The sequence below is a fragment of the Lissotriton helveticus genome, chromosome 6 (genome assembly GCF_964261635.1).
Source record: "Lissotriton helveticus chromosome 6, aLisHel1.1, whole genome shotgun sequence".
NCBI lineage: Eukaryota > Metazoa > Chordata > Amphibia > Caudata > Salamandridae > Lissotriton > Lissotriton helveticus.
In genome coordinates, this window is record NC_136067.1 from 1,151,906,092 (window position 1) to 1,151,927,275 (window position 21,184).

The 21,184-nt window shown below is 46.0% G+C and overlaps 1 protein-coding gene across 2 annotated transcripts in view; it reads right to left on the reverse strand.

The window, feature by feature from the left end:
• The window catches only part of LYST (lysosomal trafficking regulator), a 3,192,287-nt gene that overhangs the window by 1,032,846 nt on the left and 2,138,257 nt on the right, over positions 1–21,184 (reverse strand). For both annotated transcript variants that reach the window (XM_078648813.1, XM_078648812.1), the window contains one exon: positions 3,198–3,250. In XM_078648813.1, the coding sequence (XP_078504939.1) occupies positions 3,198–3,250 (53 nt within the window). The remainder of the gene's footprint in view (positions 1–3,197; positions 3,251–21,184) is intronic.

The window sequence follows — 21,184 nt, forward strand, 5'->3', positions numbered from 1 at the left end:
CTTTCCAGGTCACAGTGCCCTTGGTACCCATGGTACCTTTTACAAGGAGCTTCCCTATGACCAGAGATGGAAAAATTGCGGATACAAAGGTATAGTTTTAGGAAAGAACATAGGCACTGGGAGCCTGATTGGCAGGGACCCAGGGCAAATCAAGTCAAAGTTCATCCAGTGTCAGGCAAATAGTGGGAGGTAACCATGCAAAAAGGGGAAATTTCCTATTGTAGCAGCCAAAAAGGTATGTGGTGTTCATGGACCACAGTTCCAGGCTGACGGAATAAAACATTTTCTTCCCTAGGTGTCAACGCTCTTGGAATCCCTATCCAGCAGGTGATAGGGAAAGTGCCAGAATTTACACAGGAGTTTGAGGCTTGGACCATCAAGCTCTATGGTTAGAGTGGGTGTGCAGGAAAATCACAAGCAGCCAACACGTGTTTCGCCCCATTACATCGCCATCCGGCCCGGGGCTTCCTCAGGGCGTGGTAGTATTTCTGAATGAAAATGAGGGTTGTAGGAAATCAAGGTCCTTTAAAATCCTCAAGGTCTCGGCGTAATGCCTGCTATTCGGGAAGAATTCTGGGATGCGTCCATTCACGCCAAACTGACTAGTATCCTGTAAGAGTATGATGAAAACAGGGCTCTTGGAGTGTTCTGGAAAACAACTCACAGACCCAGAATAGATTCATGCTCTCCAATCTGTCGTTGGACCCAGCCTCTACATTCGGTGGCAGCCTGCCACCTTTTCCGGCAGAGGTAGAACAAACCACGGACCCAGCACCTCCACCCAGGTCTCTGTGTTTAAAGTGTTTTTTGCTAAAGGAACTGGCATCGGCTGAGTTGGTCGAAGATATGGGGCTTACAATCCATGGTAACCTTTAGTTGTGCTTGGTAAAGCATTCTGCACCACAGTCCCTTGGTACGCAGCATCTTTTTCACGTGGGTGAATTTCCTACGGGCTTCCTGTACTGCCTTGGTAAAATCTGCGAAAACAGATATGGCTGAACCTTTGTAGTGAAGCGGTCCCTTCTCACAGGCTGGGCGAAGAGCTGTGCCATGATTGCGGAAATTAAGCCGCTGAGCTATCAGGGACTGCAGCGGAGTGTCAGGTGGTGGACAATGTCTGAGGGATTTATGTGCCCTTTCAACTAAAAAGGTCAAGAAGAACGTTTCCACACCAAAGAGCTCCACAAACAGCCGCTCTACCAATGTGTCAGCCGGCTCATGGACGTGGTCTCAGCAATCCCAGAAATCCGTGCATTACTGCAAACGGGCTTCCTAATAGTAATTTTTTGCTACCACTTGGGACAGCAGCTTCTCCACTTTATTCAACCGATCTGCATGTGTACCCGTCATCCTTCAGATCAGAAATGCACTGCTCTGCATCGTGAACCACCCAGGCTGTCTGTCCAGCCTTTCCATAAGTCCGACGAGTCATGAGGCCATGGTTCCATATTTTTGGCAATTAACTGCAGCCCGCAGCGCAGTTCTTGCGGGAGGATTTCATTTCCCCCACAGTCTGGGCCCTCAGTAGATTCCTCCTCATTGTCCGAGCCCAGTGTAGATCTACATGCAGCCGTCTTGGTTTCAACGTATGGTTTGGCCTGTTTTGAGTCCCGCTTTCCCATGATGTTAAGGAAGAGCACTGCCACTGAAAGGAGACTGTGATAGGCAGGCAGGTGGCAAGTTCTCTGGGGAGTTACAAGTTGGCAGATAAGCATGGGAAGCGGCATACTCCAATTGTAAAGGGCCTCAGCATGTGCCGGGTTAGAAGGCAAGTGTTGTCGCCGAAGGCACATCAAGAGGCAGCCAGGAAATTGCGTAGGTGTTTGTCATATAAGCCCTCCAGAGAGAAGTGGCTTTAATGAAACACAGTACAGGGTGACATCACAGCACCAGATCGCAGCCAGCGGACCTAAGATAGACAGCAAAGGGTCAGCGTGGACTATACTTACAGTGAGCCACAGCACGGTGGATCACCTGAGGGTCTGTACATCGCTGTCATCACATGACAGGCCTTTCTCATGGTTGCATTGACCCCACAGGCTCAGCCAAGGGCCCAAAAGCACCATGACATCGGGCACCAGCCAATACCTGCCCAGAAAATATCATGACAAATTGACAGAAAAGGCAAGTGGAGTTCGGAAGGCACCAAATTGCAGAGGGCTTAAGCATGGCCATACTAAGGGGCCTGTTTGCTACTTCGCTGCTCGGGAGTAAGTTGGGATACAGTCACCATACAAGTGACAAACGTCAGAGGAAGAGTGAGTTGCTTGGTAGTGCTGACAAACTCATACGAAAAATTAACTGAGAGCACAGTACCTTTAACTCCAACTTGCTCGCTTACCCAGCTAATGCTTGTGCCCTTGTGAGTAAATCCTCATAAGAGGCATTATAGCTCTCCTTTATCTTCAAACATACCCATCATTTTTGGTTTGAAATGTCATCCTTTCAGAGAACAAGGTGAGTGCTAGGACATTGAGAGGAGAACAGTTTTCAGATAAACTACCCTCTATTACTTTTCTCCTTACATCTTTGAAGTAGCAGGATGAAAAAAGGAGATGTATAGAGAGGGAGAGAGTAGAGGAGAAGAATCACCTTTACTGCTCACTGTCGGAATGGGGCTATCTACGGTGCCCGCTCTTTGGTTGGCCATGTCCAGTGACCCTTGGTTCAGCAACAAATTGCACTGGTGTGAATATATGAAATTTGAGACATTACACTTTAAACTTTGTGTTTTTAAGGGATAAAATTAAGTTGTGTCCTGCAAAACCCAACACTGAGTTTTTCGGGGAGAAACAGGTTTAGTGGGCTTCCCATGTTTTTCTCGAGGTCTGTAAGTCGTTCACTTGCATTTAAATTTGAGATCTGAGAAAGGTAATCTATCTATCCCTGTACACTCAGCCACAACGACTGGAAACTTTGCCTGTGACCTGATTAGATACTATTAGTATATTTTCCTTGGTAAGTAATAATTACTGAGGGAATTAAGAATACATTTTATCACAACAGCGTTTTAGCTTTACACTTGTGTTTTGCAAAAAGGAGACTGCTCACTGGCAGGAAATATTCTTATTTTTGAAAGAAACTCGTTATTATGCACACTTAAAAACAACAAATTCTCTGTGAGTAAAATCAGAATTCCTTGTGAAACATGTAGACATATAGGTAGGAAACCAAAGGTATGATATGTTAACACTTACAGAGTTTTCCAATTTCTCAGAATTGTCTTCAACAAAATACATCCCTGTTTTCCCTGTGGATGAAAGTGAAATAAAGACATTGTTTTTTTTTTTACAACTGTGGGAGAAGTCATTAGGATTTGAACATCAGTATAGAGGGCGCCGTTTGAACACACATCCATCCTGTATGCAGTGCAGAGTTAAATCCACAAATCAAAATTGCTACGAAATTTATCATCTACTGAAATGCTGGAAGAACAAAGTAGAAGCCAGAATGACAGACAACATTACATACAAAGTCAAACATAGAATCTTCAAATTTTGAGTCATATGAGTACTGTACACCAGGTACAACAAAGTCGTTCAGGTCAGATATTATTCATGCAGACTATACAGCAAAATATTAATAAACTACAAGAGTTAAGTGTACGTGTAAATATGGGTGTAATAAAAATATGAACAACTATGCACAACCAACAGTGCGCCTTGAAGGGCCTCCACATCTTTCTTTTTCTGCTCTAAGGCAGACAAAGTGCTTTATTTTTTCTCTTATACCTTTTTAGCTCAGGGCTTTGCCAGTGCACTTGCGACAGATTAGTACTGAAAGATAAAGTACCTAGAGTGGGCTTTGGGCCCACTATAACCATTGGCTCATTCCATCAGCCTCTTTACCCACTGTCTAGAGACTTAGTCAATTAATTAACCTTGGCACAATCAGTGCGTATTCCTCAGTCCCCTAATGCTTGGCTGGTTCAGTACATCCCTCCACTCTCCCTTAAGTGTTTGTATTGAACTGCACGAGGGACTACTTTACAATTTTAGCCTCTTCTAGCCGCTCCTGCTGGCTCCCTCCCATGTGTCTCAATCTAATGTGGTAACGCTGCATGAGTAAACACCTTAAACACAGACGTAGTGGCTTTGGAATGCTTGTTGGCATCAGCCAAAACATTTTGTTGTGTACATACATACTGAGTGGGCTTTGGCATACCCCCAGCAGTGACTGCCTTTTTCTGGGTGCCCCCACCCCAATAAGCATTGGTTCACTGAGTTGTCTTTCATATTTTGCATACATACATGTCATTTCAAAGATGTTTACATTTTTGGGGACATTTTAACAATGGTGCAACACATAGCAGAACTAGGCTGTAGCTGTACATGCACTATCTTGGGGCTTTGGCCTTTATTGCTGCTCCTGGAAAATCAGAGTGCCTGTCATCTTGCTTTCTGCTCATGCTGCATGCTATTCACAATCCCTCCTGCACACCAGTAGGTTATCGGCTTTTGCTCACAATACATCCAGATTTCCTGGCTGCTTCTCTGCCAATGCCCCAGGTCTTAAGGCCTTGCTATTCTAATGCACAGTTCCTCCTTCACTGGCTTAAGCTTATCTCTTGAAGTGTCAATGGTAGAGAAGCCAAGGGCGTCTTCCTGTTTGTGCTAGAATCCCTACCTATGCTTCCCCTTACCTTTCCTGGAACAATGTCCCTGCCCTTCTACCTCTTCTTTGTGGAAATCTACATGCAATCCTTCCAAAGAATCACTGACTAGTACCTTAATGCCACTGATGGTTTGGCCAGTCACCAATTCTAGATGACTCTTAAAGAACCACCTAAGGGTTTTTGTCATTTAGTTAATTGGTTTGCTTCACTGCTACTCTTCAGTGGTTACAACAGACCTGCCAGTGACCATATGATATGGCTGGTGATGTAACGGTTGCCCCTCTGTTGCTCCACTGTGGCCCATCAAAGAATATGCTGTGGCTGACTGTAAAAAACCCATTTCTAAGGATTGCTTTTTTGCTGCTCCTGGGTGGAGCAACTCAGACCTACACCATGGACAGTAGTGGATATATAATGCCCATTCCTGTGGTGTGTTCCTCAATTCCTGAGTAGAAACCCAGGTATAAACCTTGGCTATCCTAGTAATGTCACCTCTCTGTTGCTCCCCCGCAGTAGACCCATCATATCATACAGTGTATATGATTGAGAAATGCTAATTTCTAAAGTTTGTTCCCTGAAATGAATGGATGGGCTCCATGGCTACTGGTATAACTGGGGAGAGGATGTAGCCTTACGGCTAGAGCGGTCGACCTCGAAGATGGGGAACTGGGTTCGAGTCTCGCCGACGAAGCTCAACATCCTGTGATCCTGGGCAAATCACTTAATCTCCCAGTGCCTAACAAAAATGAATGTGTCATCTGTAACAAAACCGGGGAGCATGTAAAGCGCTCTGATACCTGAAATCTTCGGGTCTAGTTCGCACTATATAACACTCTCAAAAAATGAAAAAAATAATGCCTTTTTCTTTGGGTCGCTCGTGTGCTCTTCCTACGTGGACTCCAGAGGACTTGCATCACCTGACTGTACTGCCAAAGATTGCAACATTCACCTCTAGACACTCCCTATGGCCAAACGAAATGTTGTTTAATCCATATGACAAATAATCCAAAACTTTTCATATGCATTAAAAAATAATTGAGATTTACTTTTAGCACTGCAGAACTAGTTACCAGGCTTTTCTGTGTAACATACAAAATATGTTTAACTATAACTTTTCCAGATAAAAAAGTGTCTATTCGCACAAAGAGAGAGACATAGGTTGCAGGAAATCCATCATTACATATATCCTGCCATTATTATCTGGGTCATGCCTGAGCTTTGTGTATTTGACCACAGCACATCCCATGGATTTGTAGAGGTTTGAGATTAATCTTGGGTGATTCATCTCTAAAGGATTGATGTAGGAATCCTATTTTTTTTCTCTAGGGCATTTTTTTGTGGGGAGGGGAATATTCTGAGTTTACTCCTCGAAATCCCTTTTTCAATCACTTAGTTTTATTTATGAATGAGTCAGACCAAAACCATGCATCCTCAGCGCTTTTTCCTCAACTTTTCCCTTAACCCCATTTATCCATACCTTTCGTTAACTACCTACATCATTATTTTTTTATACACTTACACCCTGCAACCATACATATCCCTTGTCTTCTTTCATAATCCCTACATGCTATGTACATATTGCCATTTCCATTATTCTAATCCCTAATATTCACCTTTGCCCTAGGAAATGTTGTTAGCTTGTTTTTATTCTTACAAGCAAATTGCCCTGAGATTTGTGCCTTAGGAAAAATGATCTGAGAAAATCACTTCACAATCACAGATCCCTTTGAGAAATCCATCTGTGGTATTGCTGATTTGCTGCAACATGAAACAAAGAAAAATACTTACCTAGGTTTAAGGTATTCCTGGTGGATGCTATATCTTCTTGCGGATTCCTTAATGAATCAATATTCTCCAGGCACCAGCCAGATCTGGAAACTTCTCCCTTCACTAACAGATTTCAAGCGCCACCAGATAGTGCCATTCCACTTCAGTTGTAGCCTCGTCTGTCCCTGACAAATCAACAGTGGCACAAATATGGTACTCACCTGAGCACTACCTTCAGCTCCCATCATTTTTTACTTCTCTTGTCTTTCAAGTCTTCTGATATCCACCTCCCCCACGTGGCATCCTCCACCCAGTAGTGATGCATCCGTCACCACTGTTAGCCTGTGGTGGGAAAGGGAGAGTGGCATGATTCAGAACAAACTGTGATCAGTCAATCACCACTACAGATCTTGAGCTGTGCCCTTCGAGATCTTGATGGTGTGAGAAAAACAGCCATGCAGGAACCACTAGGACTTCAAGTTCTATCAAACAGGGCTTGGATGTGCGAACTGGCATGGTTGACAAAGAGGAAGCATAGGGCTAAGAGATCAAGAGCTTCAGAGCCACCATCATCTGCAGTCAGGATTGAGCCTGAAATGCCGAGATAATAGCCCAAAATGTCCTGGACTTGTTGCTACAGGCAAATGCGCTGAACTATATTGTGGTCTGGATCACCCCAAAGAATGTAAGCATCTGAGAAGGAATCACATGGGACTTCGGCTCATTCATCGTGGAACCCAACAATATTAAAATGTCTACCACTGTCCAGAGGTGGTCCACAGCTGACTTTGGTTAATCTAATTTCAGCAATCAGTCATTGGGGCACAGGAATTCAGCAACTCCCAACCTCTGATAGGCAGCGAACACAACATCACTTTGTGAGCACAGAGAGGCACCGATGAGGCTAAAGCTAGCATGGCAACCTGAAAATCCTCCTGGCTCACAGTGAACCGAAGGTAACACCTGTGGGACTGCAGGATGGGTATATGACACTACGCGTCCTGCAAGTTAAGCCGCACCATCCAGTCACCTGGATGCAGAACAGATACAATCTGGCCAATGCAAGCACTTTGAATTTGTCCTTCCACAGAAAGGTGTTCCAGGCACAGAGGTCCAAGAAAGGCCTGAGGCCAGAGTCCTTTTTTCAGGATGAGGAAATAACTAGAGTAACAACTTGCACCTTTCTCCAAGTCCGGTAACCTCTATTGCACCTTTAGAGAGCAAGAGGTGTACCTCCTAGTAGCAGGACAGACAGATGTTCTTTTAAAATTTGCTCTGATGTGGGAGGGCTAGGTGGAAGGAGAGAAAAGTCATGGCATAGCCTTTTTTGAACAATTTGCAAGACCAATCGGGCAGATGTGGTGGAATGCTAATCCGGGAGGAGGTGCCTGATCCTGCCTTACACTGGTTGGTTATACGTGCAAACAGGTGTAATCACAATCTGTTTATTTATGCACCACCAACAGTGTGTCTTGCAGGAACTCAACATCTTTCCTTTGCAGCTATGAGCCAGATGACTTGCTTAACCTCTTCTCTCTTGGGGCTGTCCTCCCCTTTTTTGTTGTGGGTTTTAAAGATGCAGATGTCAACAGATTATTGCTAACTAAAGTGATTTGTTGGGAGTTGGGGCGGGGAGAACAAACTAAAGTCATTTGTTGGTTGTTGTAGCAGGGGAGGTGGAGCTGGTTGGCTAGCGCCCCTCCTGGCATGCAGGCTACCTGCCGGATCCACATCTGTGGCCTCAAAAGGACTGGTCTTAGGCCAACCAACTATGTACGGTTACGAATGACCGAGCGATACACCCACCAGAGGCATGTAGTGTAACTGAACACAGATGATTTTCTGGTGTATTTGTGTGACCCCACAAGGTCCTTGCAGATGCTTATGCCCAAAATAATTCACTTTGGTAAGCAATCTGGGCTATGTATGAAGAGGCAGCAATCCGCACTGTTCCTACTGGGAGCACTGCAGAGAATCTCTTTGGGGCAACTCCCAGATATTGACCATGGTTACATACACCTTTCGTCTGGGAATAATGGTCATGCACTGGAACTTACACTGACAGGTTACTGCTAAACATTAAAAGGAACGTGGATCCTTGGGTTACACTATGTCTATCAGAAGCAGGCAGGATAGCATGAACTATAAAATACTGATGCTACCAGGATGTTTGTATATCTTCCAATGCAGTACGTACCCGATTCCATGACACATACTTAAGACATTAAAGTCCATCCTGACAACTATGGTCTGGGGTAAGAACAGATGCAGAGTACAAATGGAAATACCTTAATGCTCATATGAGCAGGGGGGACTAAGAGTGCCTGGCTTGGAAGCATACTATTAAGCAGCTCAGGTGCAATTAAGGTTGTATGGTATGAGGCAGACAACTACTGTAGTGACAGGTGCCACCAAGTAAATTAACTAGTTACAGCTATGATACCAGCAGTGTGATGTCCAGGCAACCACATATAGTGAGGCTGGATGTAAATGCCTTGAGGATGTACAACACCAGATGGGGCAAACACCTTCCATACACGCACAATTTGCCATAATGGGAGATCCCACCATCCAGAAAAATAGATCATATACTCAATGTGCTTGAATGGAAAGAAGGAGGATGCCTGCGAGCTGGCAGTCAAGATGTGAATGAGTTGATCCTACAATGGGAAGAAGGAAGGGCAGCATTCCAGTTAGACACAGGTCAATTCTTGCAACATTATGCTAACAGAAAGCTTAGAAAGGATACATGGGGGGGACTCCAGAGCGCCCACCCATCACACGATAGACATAATTATGCACACATACAGTGGTGGTGGTGGTGGAATCACAAGGCTATATCTGGTAATCCATAAAGATCACTTAAAGGGCAAGTTACTTACCTTCGGCAACGATGTATCTCAAAGAGACATATATTCGTTATAGATCCCTTACCTTAGAATTACCCCAGGGCGTCAGACTGGATCTAAGGGAATTTTTTCCTCAGCATACCCCTGAGCGTCGATCAACTCAGCGTCGTGCTCGCAGGGATGACGACGTGGTGCCTACTTAGACGCTGCCCCTGCTAGCTGACGTCAGTTCTTTCTTTAGACCATTCGTCAATAGTAATTAATCGCATGGCAATAGCAAAACAAAACCTACAAAACAACACCAAACTGTTTTTTGAATCACACCACTGACATAATGATAGGGCCGATTCACGGTATGACGATACCAAACAAAGACTTTTGAAGAAAAGAACACATAAATCAATGCTGGCCACTGGTATCTAATCCAGTGTGAAAAAGAAAACATACACACACTATACCGACAATACACATTCGGTAATGGATGGTATGGCAATATCTAAACAAAAACTATATGGCAAGGCCAAGTGGTCTGTTGAGTCCCAACATAAGTTGAGAATGTGATACCAGTATATAAAACCAGTACTGAAAAAATGGTATACCCTTACCTCATAGATCATTTGCAGAGTGTGGAGGATCGGCAGTGAGTTGATATATCTTCGGCTAGACTGTGTCTCTACTAGAAATTATGTTACCAAAGGTAAGTAACGTTTAAATCTGATAGAGATATCTAGCCACAGATTCCTTAACTTTTGAATTAAATATCATAGCTGGAGGAGGGTCTGCAAACAAAATTTGCCCCAAAAAATCCTTGGCGTCCAGTGGACTTTCTGCCCTCCCTGGGGGGAAGATCCCAATGTGCCCCCCCGGGGGGCAAGAAGCCCACTAGGCGCCAACATTTACGCTGGCTTGTTTATGTGTAGGGGTGGGGCCTGCCCAAAAATGGGCATACCAATGCCCCCATCCCCCCAAAAAACTAGCCACAGTGTTTCTGCCCCCCTTGGGGGCATATCGGGATACCCCACCCCCGATATCCCCCCAAGGGCAGAAGAAAGCCGACTAGGCACGGATTTGTTTTTAGCAATATGCTTACCTGTCGATTTTGGGCCCTAGCGCAGCAGGCACATAGGAAAACCTGGCAAACCTTACATTTTTACAAACTAGACACCCAGGGGAATCCAGGATGGGGTAACGTCATTTGTGCCGACACGGTGAATCCACACAAAAATAAGTGGAAAATGTGTTTTTTTTAAGCATGGGCGGAAAATCCGTTACGCTCGCGGATTTTTCGGATTTTCGGTAAATCCGCAATCCGCGAACTCTCGCGGATGTGGCGAAAATACGCAAATCCGCGCGAAGCGGATTTTTGCTTGTGTTCGCACTGCTCGCGGTCCGCGGCGCGGGCAGCAACAATCTCGCAGTTGCGAAAGTACAAAAATTACAATTGGGGAGGGGTGAAGGAAGTGGCCCAGTCTCCAACTTCCTGTTCCTGTCCAGCAAGCTCCTCCCATAGGGGTGGGGTGAAGGAAGTGACCCAGTCTCCAATTTCCTGTTCCTGTCCAGCAAGCTCCTCCCATTGCTTACTCCATTTCCTGGCCACTTTGAATTTGATCTTGACTGGGAAGGATTACTTTTTGTGGATGCTGCTGGAGATTTGGCTTTGAGGCCTTTTGGATTACATTTTGATTCGACATTTGATTTCACAAGTAAGTTGATACGTTGATGTTGTTTGTTTGTGGTGATTTTTGTGTGTGTTTTATGTTTTTCGACTTTTTGGGGTGGGTTTGGGGGCTGGCTATGTTGGTGGGAGGCCATTTTGAGGCATGGTCCTGCAGGTCCTGGCCATGTGGATGGGGTCAATCGGGCCACCCAGTCTGCTCTGATTGATTTCATATGCCCAGGGGGCCTAGAACTCCAGCGGATTACCCGAAAATCGGATTTAAAAAAAAAAAAATGTGCCTGTGTTCGCACTGCTCGCGTCCCGCGCAGCAACAATCTCGCACTCGCGAAATAGTAAAAATTACAATTCTGCACATGAATTGAAAACTACCAGGCTTAGTTATGGGTGCATGCATGATACAACTGTTTTCTTTAATTTTAACATTATTCTGGCCAGGGCATGGATGGCATTGGATTGTGGTGATTTTTGTGTGTTTTACGACTTTTTGGGGTGGTGTTGGGGGCTTGTTATGTGGGTGGGGGCCATTTTATTGCCTGGTCCCGTGTGGGTGGGGGTCTATGGGCCATTTTTTTAAGCCAGTTTGTGTGCTTTGTGCCATAGGCCTGCACCCAGTGTGCTCTGATTTCATCCATTATGGCCAGGGGGCCCAGAATCGGTCTGTTCGCGGATTTTGCTGGTTTTTCGGCACGTTCGCGCCGTGAAGCAACAATCTCGCACTCGCGAAATTGTAAAAATTGCAATTTTGCACCAGAAAACCACCAGCAGGCAGCATAAGCCTTCTGAAACTTGATGGATGGCATTGGATTGTGGTGATTTGATTTGTGTTGTGTTTTTTGACTTTTTGGAGTAGGGGTTGGGGGCTGGCTATGTTGGTGGTGGCCATTTTGAGGCATGGTCCTGGCCATGTGGATGGGGGTCAAGCGGCCATTTGGAAGGCAGGCAGTGAGCTTTGAAACATAGGCCTGCACCCTTTTTGCCTTGCTTTCACCCATTGTGCCCAGGCAGAGTCAGGGGTACATGAAAGTACAACCCTCTCTGTGTGTGCTCTCTTGGATCAATGTTAAATTCCTGTTTCCCAAAAATTTAGCAAATCCTAATTTTGAAATTTCCATATTGTGTGGTGTGCACGTGTGTATTCATAAATGCCTACTTGCAAACTATTTATTGAAGCGCTACATATGCAACATATATTTACTAATGATCCTCTGTCTTCGTTTGCTTTTAGGTGCACAAAGTCAATAACTCCGCATCATCGTTGAGCATCAGTGCCAGGAAGAAGTCCTGCTGCGGCCTGTTGTTCCAACATCTGAAGAAGATGGCTCCAAAAAGAGGTGCCCGTAGGTCCTCTTGCAAGAAAGATGTCTCTACTAAGGAGAAGAAGAAGCAAGTGGCACCACTTACCAAGGAGACTGGTGGCTCGACCACTACATTTTTTTGGGAAAAACAAAGGCCCACCATGAGTGCTGCACAGGTAGCCTGTTTAGTTGTTCAATCACCAACGACCAGTGATGTTGGTTCATCGCAAGAAAGTAGCAGCACACCATCAACACAGGTTGTAACTCATCTCACAAGTACTATTCAACAACCAAAGCCGCAACAACAACTGCATGGGCTACTAGTACAAGCACAAGTACATGCGCAAGGAGCTGTCCGAGAAGGAGCCGTCCGAGAAGGAGCTGGCCGAGAAGGAGCTGGCTGCGAAGGAGCTGGCCGAGAAGGAGCTGGCCGAGAAGGAGCTGGCCGAGAAGGAGAAGGCCGAGAAGGAGAAGGCCGAGAAGGAGAAGGCCGAGAAGGAGAAGGCCGAGAAGGAGAGGTCCATGGAGAGTTGCAAGTAGAGGTCAGTGAAGAGGCCCATGTAGCGGCGCATGGAGCGGTGCAAGTGCCCACAATGGTTGTTCTTCCAGAAGTAGGGGCACAGGAGGAAATTGACTTTGGAGCCGGGGTATCATGTCAGGAAGACGAAGGCACTCCTCCTGATGATTCATTTTCTCCCAGCTCCCCAGCAAGGAAAAGATCAAGGAGTGTGTGTAGAAGTTCCTCTTCAAGCCCCGCTCCATCAGATGATGATCTGGATCTAGATTGGCAACCATCTCCGACGTCTGAGAGGGAGGCACACCATGAGCTGCGGAAGGTATCAAATGTTAAAAGGAAGGGCCTCGGAAAGCTCATACTTATGGATCCGCACGTCGGACTTGATGAAGTGGTGCATTGTGATGTTGTTGAACAGGATGACAGCAATGACCTAGTCATCACACACGTCAGTCCAGCCACACCGGCCATGCAGCAGACAGACATTTATACCCTATCCCGACGTCAGGCTGAGCGTGACCCTGGCGACGTGCCACTGGTAGCACCACCAATGCAGTCAAGTAGTACAACAAGTTCAACAAAACCTACAGCTCCCATATTTTCTCCCCAGAGGGGGACTCCATCCAGCTCGACTCCCTCAAGTAGGGTTGCTGAAATAATTGCACAACCCAGTAGATGTCTGCAAGGCTCATCCACCACTGCTTCATCTGGCATTGGCAGTATCATCTCGTGCGCCAAAACCAGAGGTTTCAAGTCCCCAGTTTGGAACTTTTTTAGTGTCCATGCAAAGTATGATAACATAGCCGTTTGTTGAGTTTGTAAGACCAGCGTTAGCCGTGGTAAGACTGGTACCAACTATGGAACCGGAGGCCAGATAGGTCATCTTGAAAGAAGGCACGCTGTCGAATGGTTTGCGCACCTAGCAAACATCAAGGGAAAGCAATCCCAAAGGGCAAGTGGCCAAAATATACCCATACTAGGTGTTTCATCTGAAGATGACGGGGAGGTAGAAGAAGCGTCAGGCATGTGTCCGGTTGCACCCAGTACCCCTGGCAGCACCACACCCTCCGGAACACATAGGAGGCACACTGAGAGTCTGGGAGACACACCAATGCGGAAAATGTCAACACTGAACAGAAGTGGGTCGAAGAAGGCATCAGCATCATCCCGTACATTTGTCCAGCACACCATTTCAGCCATGTTCTCCTCAGATGTGCAATTTCAACGCAACCACCCAATTGTACGCCTGTATAACACTAAGCTGGCTAAAATGCTAGCGGTGGACCTTCTCCCTTTTTCGTTTGTCGAAGGTGTGGGTTTCCTTGAACTCGTGGCAACACTGGCCCCTAAATGGAAGGTTCCTAGCCGGTTCTATTGTGCCAGGGTTGCTGTTCCAGCACTATATAAAGAGGTGCTTGAGTTGGTTGGGGCTGCTTTGCAGAAGAGTGCTGTTCACACTATACACCTGACAACAGACATGTGGACCAGTTGCCAAGCCCTTGATTACATGTGCATCACTGCACACTGGGTCTCTTTTTCAGGGGTTACAAAACAGATAAATGCAGGTGGTGACTTGGTCGAGATTTTTAAGGGTGCTCGTAAACATGCAACATTAGCCATGTTTGGCATGGAGAAAAGTCATACTGCAGCCAACATTTTGGATGACTTTAACAAAAAGGTCTCACAATGGCTGCCCCCAAGAAATTGCAAGGTTGGTTATGTTTCTACTGATAATGGCAGCAATGTAGTTAGGGCCATGGAGGACGGTTTCTATTTCAGAGTGCCGTGTTTGGCGCACTGTTTGAACCTTGTCGTGCAAAAGTTCTTGAAAAAAGAACTTGCAGTCGACAAAATACTGACCATCTGCAGAAGAATATGCACACATTTTAACCATTCGTTTAAGGCCCGGAAGGAGCTGAGGCGCAAGCAAAATGAACATAGTATGCCAGTGAAAGCACTTATCCAGGAGGTGGCAACACGTTGGAACTCAACCTTCTACATGCTTGAGCGTCTGCATGAGCTGTTTCCAGTAGTCAATGAGTATTTCTACAACCTGGGTGGTGATACGACAGAAATGATGCTAGCGGTGGAGCAATGGCAGCTAGTTAAAAGCCTGACAGACATGCTTCGTCCTTTTGAGGTCTTCACGCGTGACGTCAGCAGGGAGGACTGTTCTTTGAGCAAAGCTATCCCATTGTTGCTGAAGCTCGAGCACCAAGTCAAGGTGGTGTCTTCACAATTAAAAGATGCTGGAAAGAATGAAGCATATGAGTTGGCGCAGAGATTATTACAACGCCTAGTTAGCAATAAACGGCTTGTAAATATCAAGAAACAACAGCACTACATTTGTGCTACTATTCTGGATCCACGTTACAAAAAGCCATTGTTTGGCAAAGTAATAATTCCTTTTGAAACATCAGATGTTACAGAGTACAAAGGTTGGCTAGCTAAGTCAGCCATTCGTTTTGAAAGAGAGCGGAAGGAAACTGTAGGAGAAGACAGTACTACTAGTGAATCAGCAGGCCATCAGGCGTCCCAAAAAAGCACTTCTGCATCTGTGCCTCTGGCAGAAGTGAGTGAATTTTCCTCTGAGCCGTTAACCACACCAGCAACCGTATCATCTGCACCAGGCCCAGGCGATATGTCTGAAGCGGATTGGCTAAGTGAGCTAGGGTATCCTTGTCCCAGAAAGGACACAGAAGTGCAAAGTACAGGAATGCGGGAGGACATTCTTTCAATGGTGCAGGCCTATCTGGATGACTCAACAGCGGTCAATATTACTGAGGACCCATTGGCGTATTGGCATGGGAAAAGAAAAATATGGCGAGAGTTCACCAACCTGGCTATCAATTACTTGTCTTGCCCACTCGCAAGCGTGTCTTCAGAACGTGTTTTTAGTTCTGCTGGTGGCATTGTGACTTGCAAAAGGTCCCGCCTCTTGCCCGCAAATGTGGAGCGGCTCACCGTGATAAAGATGAACCAGCACTTCATACCACCAGATTACAAAGTACGAGAATGCACGCAGGAAGAAGAGGACACCGACCTACCTGAGGAAAGTTCTCCTCAGTTACCAGAAGTACTACAGACTGAATTTGCAGAGTATGAGGACGAGTTCTGCTTCCCTGACAGCGAGTTCTGAAAATGAGTCAATGATTCATTAACTGTAATTTTAGTCCTCCTTATTCACTTTTATTCCTGTGTGTCTGTCTTTCTTTGTTTAGCAAGTGCTTCATCACATTCACAACAAAACTGTAATCACCCCATCACAACAACAAGCCCATCAGCAGAACTGTCTTGATTTTGATGCCGCAGCATTCCTCATGTTCACAACAGTTAGTTGACAAGAACTCAGTCCTGGTCGTCTATCCTCCTCCTCCACTCATCCTATCCATTTCCCGTAATGCTGATGCCTGGATTCTGCACAATGAAGAAACTTACGTTGAGTCCCCTAAAGAGGGACTGGAAGTAGTGAGTCCTCATTTTAAATACATTTTGCCAAGTGTGACTTTTTTTCCCCGATTTGCATTTTTGGCTGTTTGGGGGTGTCAAACTTGTTTGCGCTTGGGTTTACGAGTCTTGGCTGGGCCATTGCTGGCAAGGTCTATTAAGGGATGAAATTGGTTAGGCATTTACTTTGGAAAACATTTGGCCTATTACACGTGAACGTTTAGGCGTTATTATTGCTCGCTTGCCTGTCTTAGGGGTGCTGTCTGTGGGGCGTCTAGGTTTTTGTGGTGTGTGAGCACCGCTGCCACATTTCTAATGTTGATTGCTTTTGTTTTGCAGAAAATCCACGCCGGGAAACTCCAGTTGTGGCCCTGCTGCAGAACGCTTTAGGACTCTGTGAATTCCAGGTGGAGCCAGCCCTCAAACACAAATTACAGGTAAGATAAGCGTTTGGATGGGAGATAGTATAATGGAGTATTCGGAGAGGCGAGAGAGTGACAGTGGTACTAGTAGTAAAGTCCTAGGGCTCTTGAATTAACGAGCTCTGTGACAGGCATTTACTTTGGAAAACATTTGGCCTATTACACGTGAACGTTTAGGCGTTATTATTGCTCGCTTGCCTGTCTTAGGGGTGCTGTCTGTGGGGCTTCTAGGTTTTTGTGGTGTGTGAGCACCGCTGCCACATTTCTAATGTTGATTGCTTTTGTTTTGCAGAAAATCCACGCCGGGAAACTCCAGTTGTGGCCCTGCTGCAGAACGCTTTAGGACTCTGTGAATTCCAGGTGGAGCCAGCCCTCAAACACAAATTACAGGTAAGATAAGCGTTTGGATGGGAGGTAGTATAATGGAGTATTCGGAGAGGCGAGAGAGTGACAGTGGTACTAGTAGTAAAGTCCTAGGGCTCTTGAATTAACAAACTCTGACAGGCATTTAATTTGGAAAACATTTGGCCTATTACACGTGAACGTTTAGGCGTTATTATTGCTCGCTTGCCTGTCTTAGGGGTGCTGTCTGTGGGGCTTCTAGGTTTTTGTGGTGTGTGAGCACCGCTGCCACATTTCTAATATTGATTGCTTTTGTTTTGCAGAAAATCCACGCCGGGAAACTCCAGTTGTGGCCCTGCTGCAGAACGCTTTAGGACTCTGTGAATTCCAGGTGGAGCCAGCCCTCAAACACAAATTACAGGTAAGATAAGCGTTTGGATGGGAGGTAGTATAATGGAGTATTCGGAGAGGCGAGAGAGTGACAGTGGTACTAGTAGTAAAGTCCTAGGGCTCTTGAATTAACAAACTCTGTGACAGGCATTTACTTTGGAAAACATTTGGCCTATTGCACGTGAACCAACACGATGACAGTGTTCAGTTAAATGAACTTACTGCAAAACCACCACCCACCAAGCTCAAAAGTAGTAAAAAAACAGGTATGCTCAGATAAAGTTTGAAAAAGTATATTTATATCCCTAACAAAATAATCTCCCGCAAGACCCTCCCTAACCCCAACAAATAAATAGTCCTTCAAAAGTCCCCAAAAAACCCAACTCCCAATTCCCACCCCCCAAAAGTCTCTAAAAAAGGGGCAAGAGACACTCTAGGGATGCAAGGTGTTGAGTTTGGCCTCCAGGGCATCATGGCTTCGGGCCAGGGCATCGAACTTCTCCTGGAGGGTGGCGTGATCTAAGCGGAGGCCCTCCACCACATTCTGATACTCGTTCCATTTCTGGACCTCCGCCTCTAGGTCGGACACTCTGCGGAGTGCACGGCGCAAGCGAGCCTTAACAGTACTGTGAGGTGCAGCCTTTGCTGCTCGGCGGTGGCGTCTTCCAGCACGGCTCCGGTTCGCTGGAACACTGCGCTTACCGGCAGAACGTGGGGTCACGGAGGAGGATGCAGATGTTATATTTCATGCACTGGAGTGCGTGTCGTCCCCCTCCAGTTCCACCAGCCGCCGATATTGGGCAACAGTGGCATCCAGCCTCCGTTGCCGGGCCAGTACAGCCTTCATACTCCTGCTCGGTGTTGAGGTTTTAGTATGACCAACTATATGAAGAAAGAAAGACATAATCTGTAACCAATGTTCTTTAAGTATATGATTAACACAAAAAGATTCAGCAGGAAGTTGTGTCACAGTACAACTAGCAACTAGCCAGCGCAGTACAAAACTATTCAGGCCAGTATCATGGGCGTCCGCAGGGAGGGGCAAGGGGGGGCGCTTGAATCACCATTTCCCTTCCCACAACTCACTTGTATCCTTGGTTTGGTGCTCTTTCATATGAAAGAGATCTGGCAGAAGTGAGTGACTTTTCCTCTGAACCGTTAACCACACCAGCAACCGTATCATCTGCACCAGGCCCAGGCGATATGTCTGTTTCCCTCTCTCTCTCTCTCTGTCTCCCTCCCTCACCCTCCCTCTGGCTCCCTCCCTCTCTCTCTCTCTCCTTCTGTCTTCCTTTCTCTCTGTCTCTGCCTCTATCTGTCTGTCGGTCCCAGCCTGCTGTAATTACCATATTGTAATTTGTCACTGGGCCACCACTGGATACACATCATATCCTATTTAAGAGTCAGATAGTACCATGATCCAGCTTACCTGTACTCGCCACCGCCACTGTCTCCTTCCTCACAGTCTGTACTTCTTGGTCCGACTCCTCTTGCGCCGCATTCTCCCCATAGCTGTCCTAGGACTCAGAGTCAATGATCACCACCACATCCGAGCTGGCCCCGCCACCAGATGTTCCACCTACAAAGTAGATTTAAGAATGTTAGATTACACCACTCACTAGTATTTGGTCTAGGAATGAAGAAATGTGAAAACAACAGAAAAATTAATTGACTGTCTACTCTAGTCTAAAGTAAAAATGTCCATCCTTCCAGGGAAGGTTGTTGTCTTGCTGCATTTTTTTGTCATAATTGATGAATGCTTGATTAATTTTAACACACATAATTTTTCTCTGAACAGACAGAAACTGGACTTCTAAGGACAAGAGCAACATCAACTTCAAACCAGGTGAAAGCTCGGCTCGACCACAAGAAATGTGTTCCATTACTCATCAACTCAGCACCAAGCACTTTTCCATTTCCAACCTACTTTATTTTAATATATGTGTTTACTTAAACTTTTAATAAAGCTTTTAAACTTGAATAGACTCTGTGGTTTTTGGTCCTCCAGACTAGAGTGACTGAGCGAAAGGTTTTGCAATTTTTGCAAGGAGGATTCCGTGCCGCTGACACTACCAGGTTTATACAGTGTGCCAAACACGCCACTCTGAAATATTATTACTCTGGTCTTTGGTGTCCATAGTTCGGTTTGTGGAGAATTGTCCCTGCAACAGTAGTATTATTGATTTTGCTCCTTTCTAAACACTATTTCGAAAAAATTAAATTAGGAACGCTTGGACAACAATAGGTCCTCTATATTTAAATGAAAACTTACTGGGGCCAGCAAAGGAGCACTCGCCGCCCTGGCCTGCATCCTCCTCCTTTGGAGCCACTGCATCCGCTTTTTCTGTCCGCTTGCCCCTGGGCGGACCTGACGTACAACATGAAAGAAAGAACAGAAAACATTGATGATTGCTGCTTGTCGATGTCCTTGTCAACCAAATCAAACATTTAGAAAGAACAAGAACCAACTATTTCATCCAAAATGAGGGCTACAAAGGAAGGACTGCACCTGAGCCTCTACTCTAGGGGCAGATTTACAAGCCCCTTGCAGCTCTTTTGCTCCGTTCTTGCGTCACTTTTGTGACGCAGCGCCACAACAAGAGAGGCGCCATGGTGTGGCGTATATTAACAACGTGACGCATATGGGAGATGCATCCCATTCTAAAAAAAAAAAAAAAAAAATCCCATTCTAAAGCCATGCGCCATTAGGGAGCGTTCCAGCGCAAGGGAGGGCGTTCCTGCGCAGGAACGCATGCTAAAAGTGGCTATGGGGAATATATAAAATTTCAATCAGTCATTTAGGACAATGATGCGTCACTGAAACCCTGCGCCTGCATGAAGCAGACTTACGGCTTGACGCAGCATTGCTGGAGCTGCGCCATCGTTGCAACGCAACTCCATCTATGAGACGCCTTTACGGCACCGATGAGTAACGCTTCGGTGACGTTTTGGGACCATGGTGTGCCGCATTGTAAATACGGCGCACCATGGGTGGTGCTGGCGTGCCGCACACTTTGCAGGGATGCGCAGGTAATTGCTAATCTGACACTTAGGGGCATACTTACGAGTTCTGAGCTGGACACCTCCAGATGTGCACCAGAACAAATGCGTAACGCAAAACTAACCTTGCGTAACGGCAGATGCGCCGCAATTACAATGCGGCAAACCCTGGCACAAGGGTAGGCAGATGCGTGACGCATCTCGTGACGAAAGAGAGGCGCATCTCTAGAGTCGCGTCGCAGGCGCGATGCAACTATAGCAATGCTCAGGGCTGCCCAATACTCAACATACCGCATCAGTCCTTACGCCTGCTTCAAGCAAGCAGGCATAAAGAATTGACGTAGCAGCGTCGCAGAAGTGCCTGCGTTAAATCTTGTAGATTTCACGCAGGCACTTTTGCGAGGCGCACAGCTGCCTGACCGCCACCCCCCCCACCCCCCCTCCCTGCGTGGGAACGCACCCATTGTGACGCAGGCCCAGGCCTTAACGTGGCGCATCTCCTTAGATGCATCACGTTGTACATGACTCGCAGGGATGCACCACGTTTACGTCGCTGTGCGTCAGGTAAGGCAGCGTAAACGTGGCACAAGGGGCTTGTAAATCTGCCCCTTTGTGTCTAGCATTACGCAGTTCTGTAAAATACACTCATACATTACTCAGCCAAATTAAATGAACACAAAATAGAAAACAAATAAGCAGTGGCACCGCCACAGAGAAGGAGAACAGTGCACCTGAAATGCACAGAAGATTTTGAAATATTAATTTACCTCTGTTATCAATGTAATCAGCAGCATTATTGCTCTTTGTAAAAAAGTTAAAGCAAACATTTGCAATATAACACAGTCACACAGAGCAGGAGAAAAAA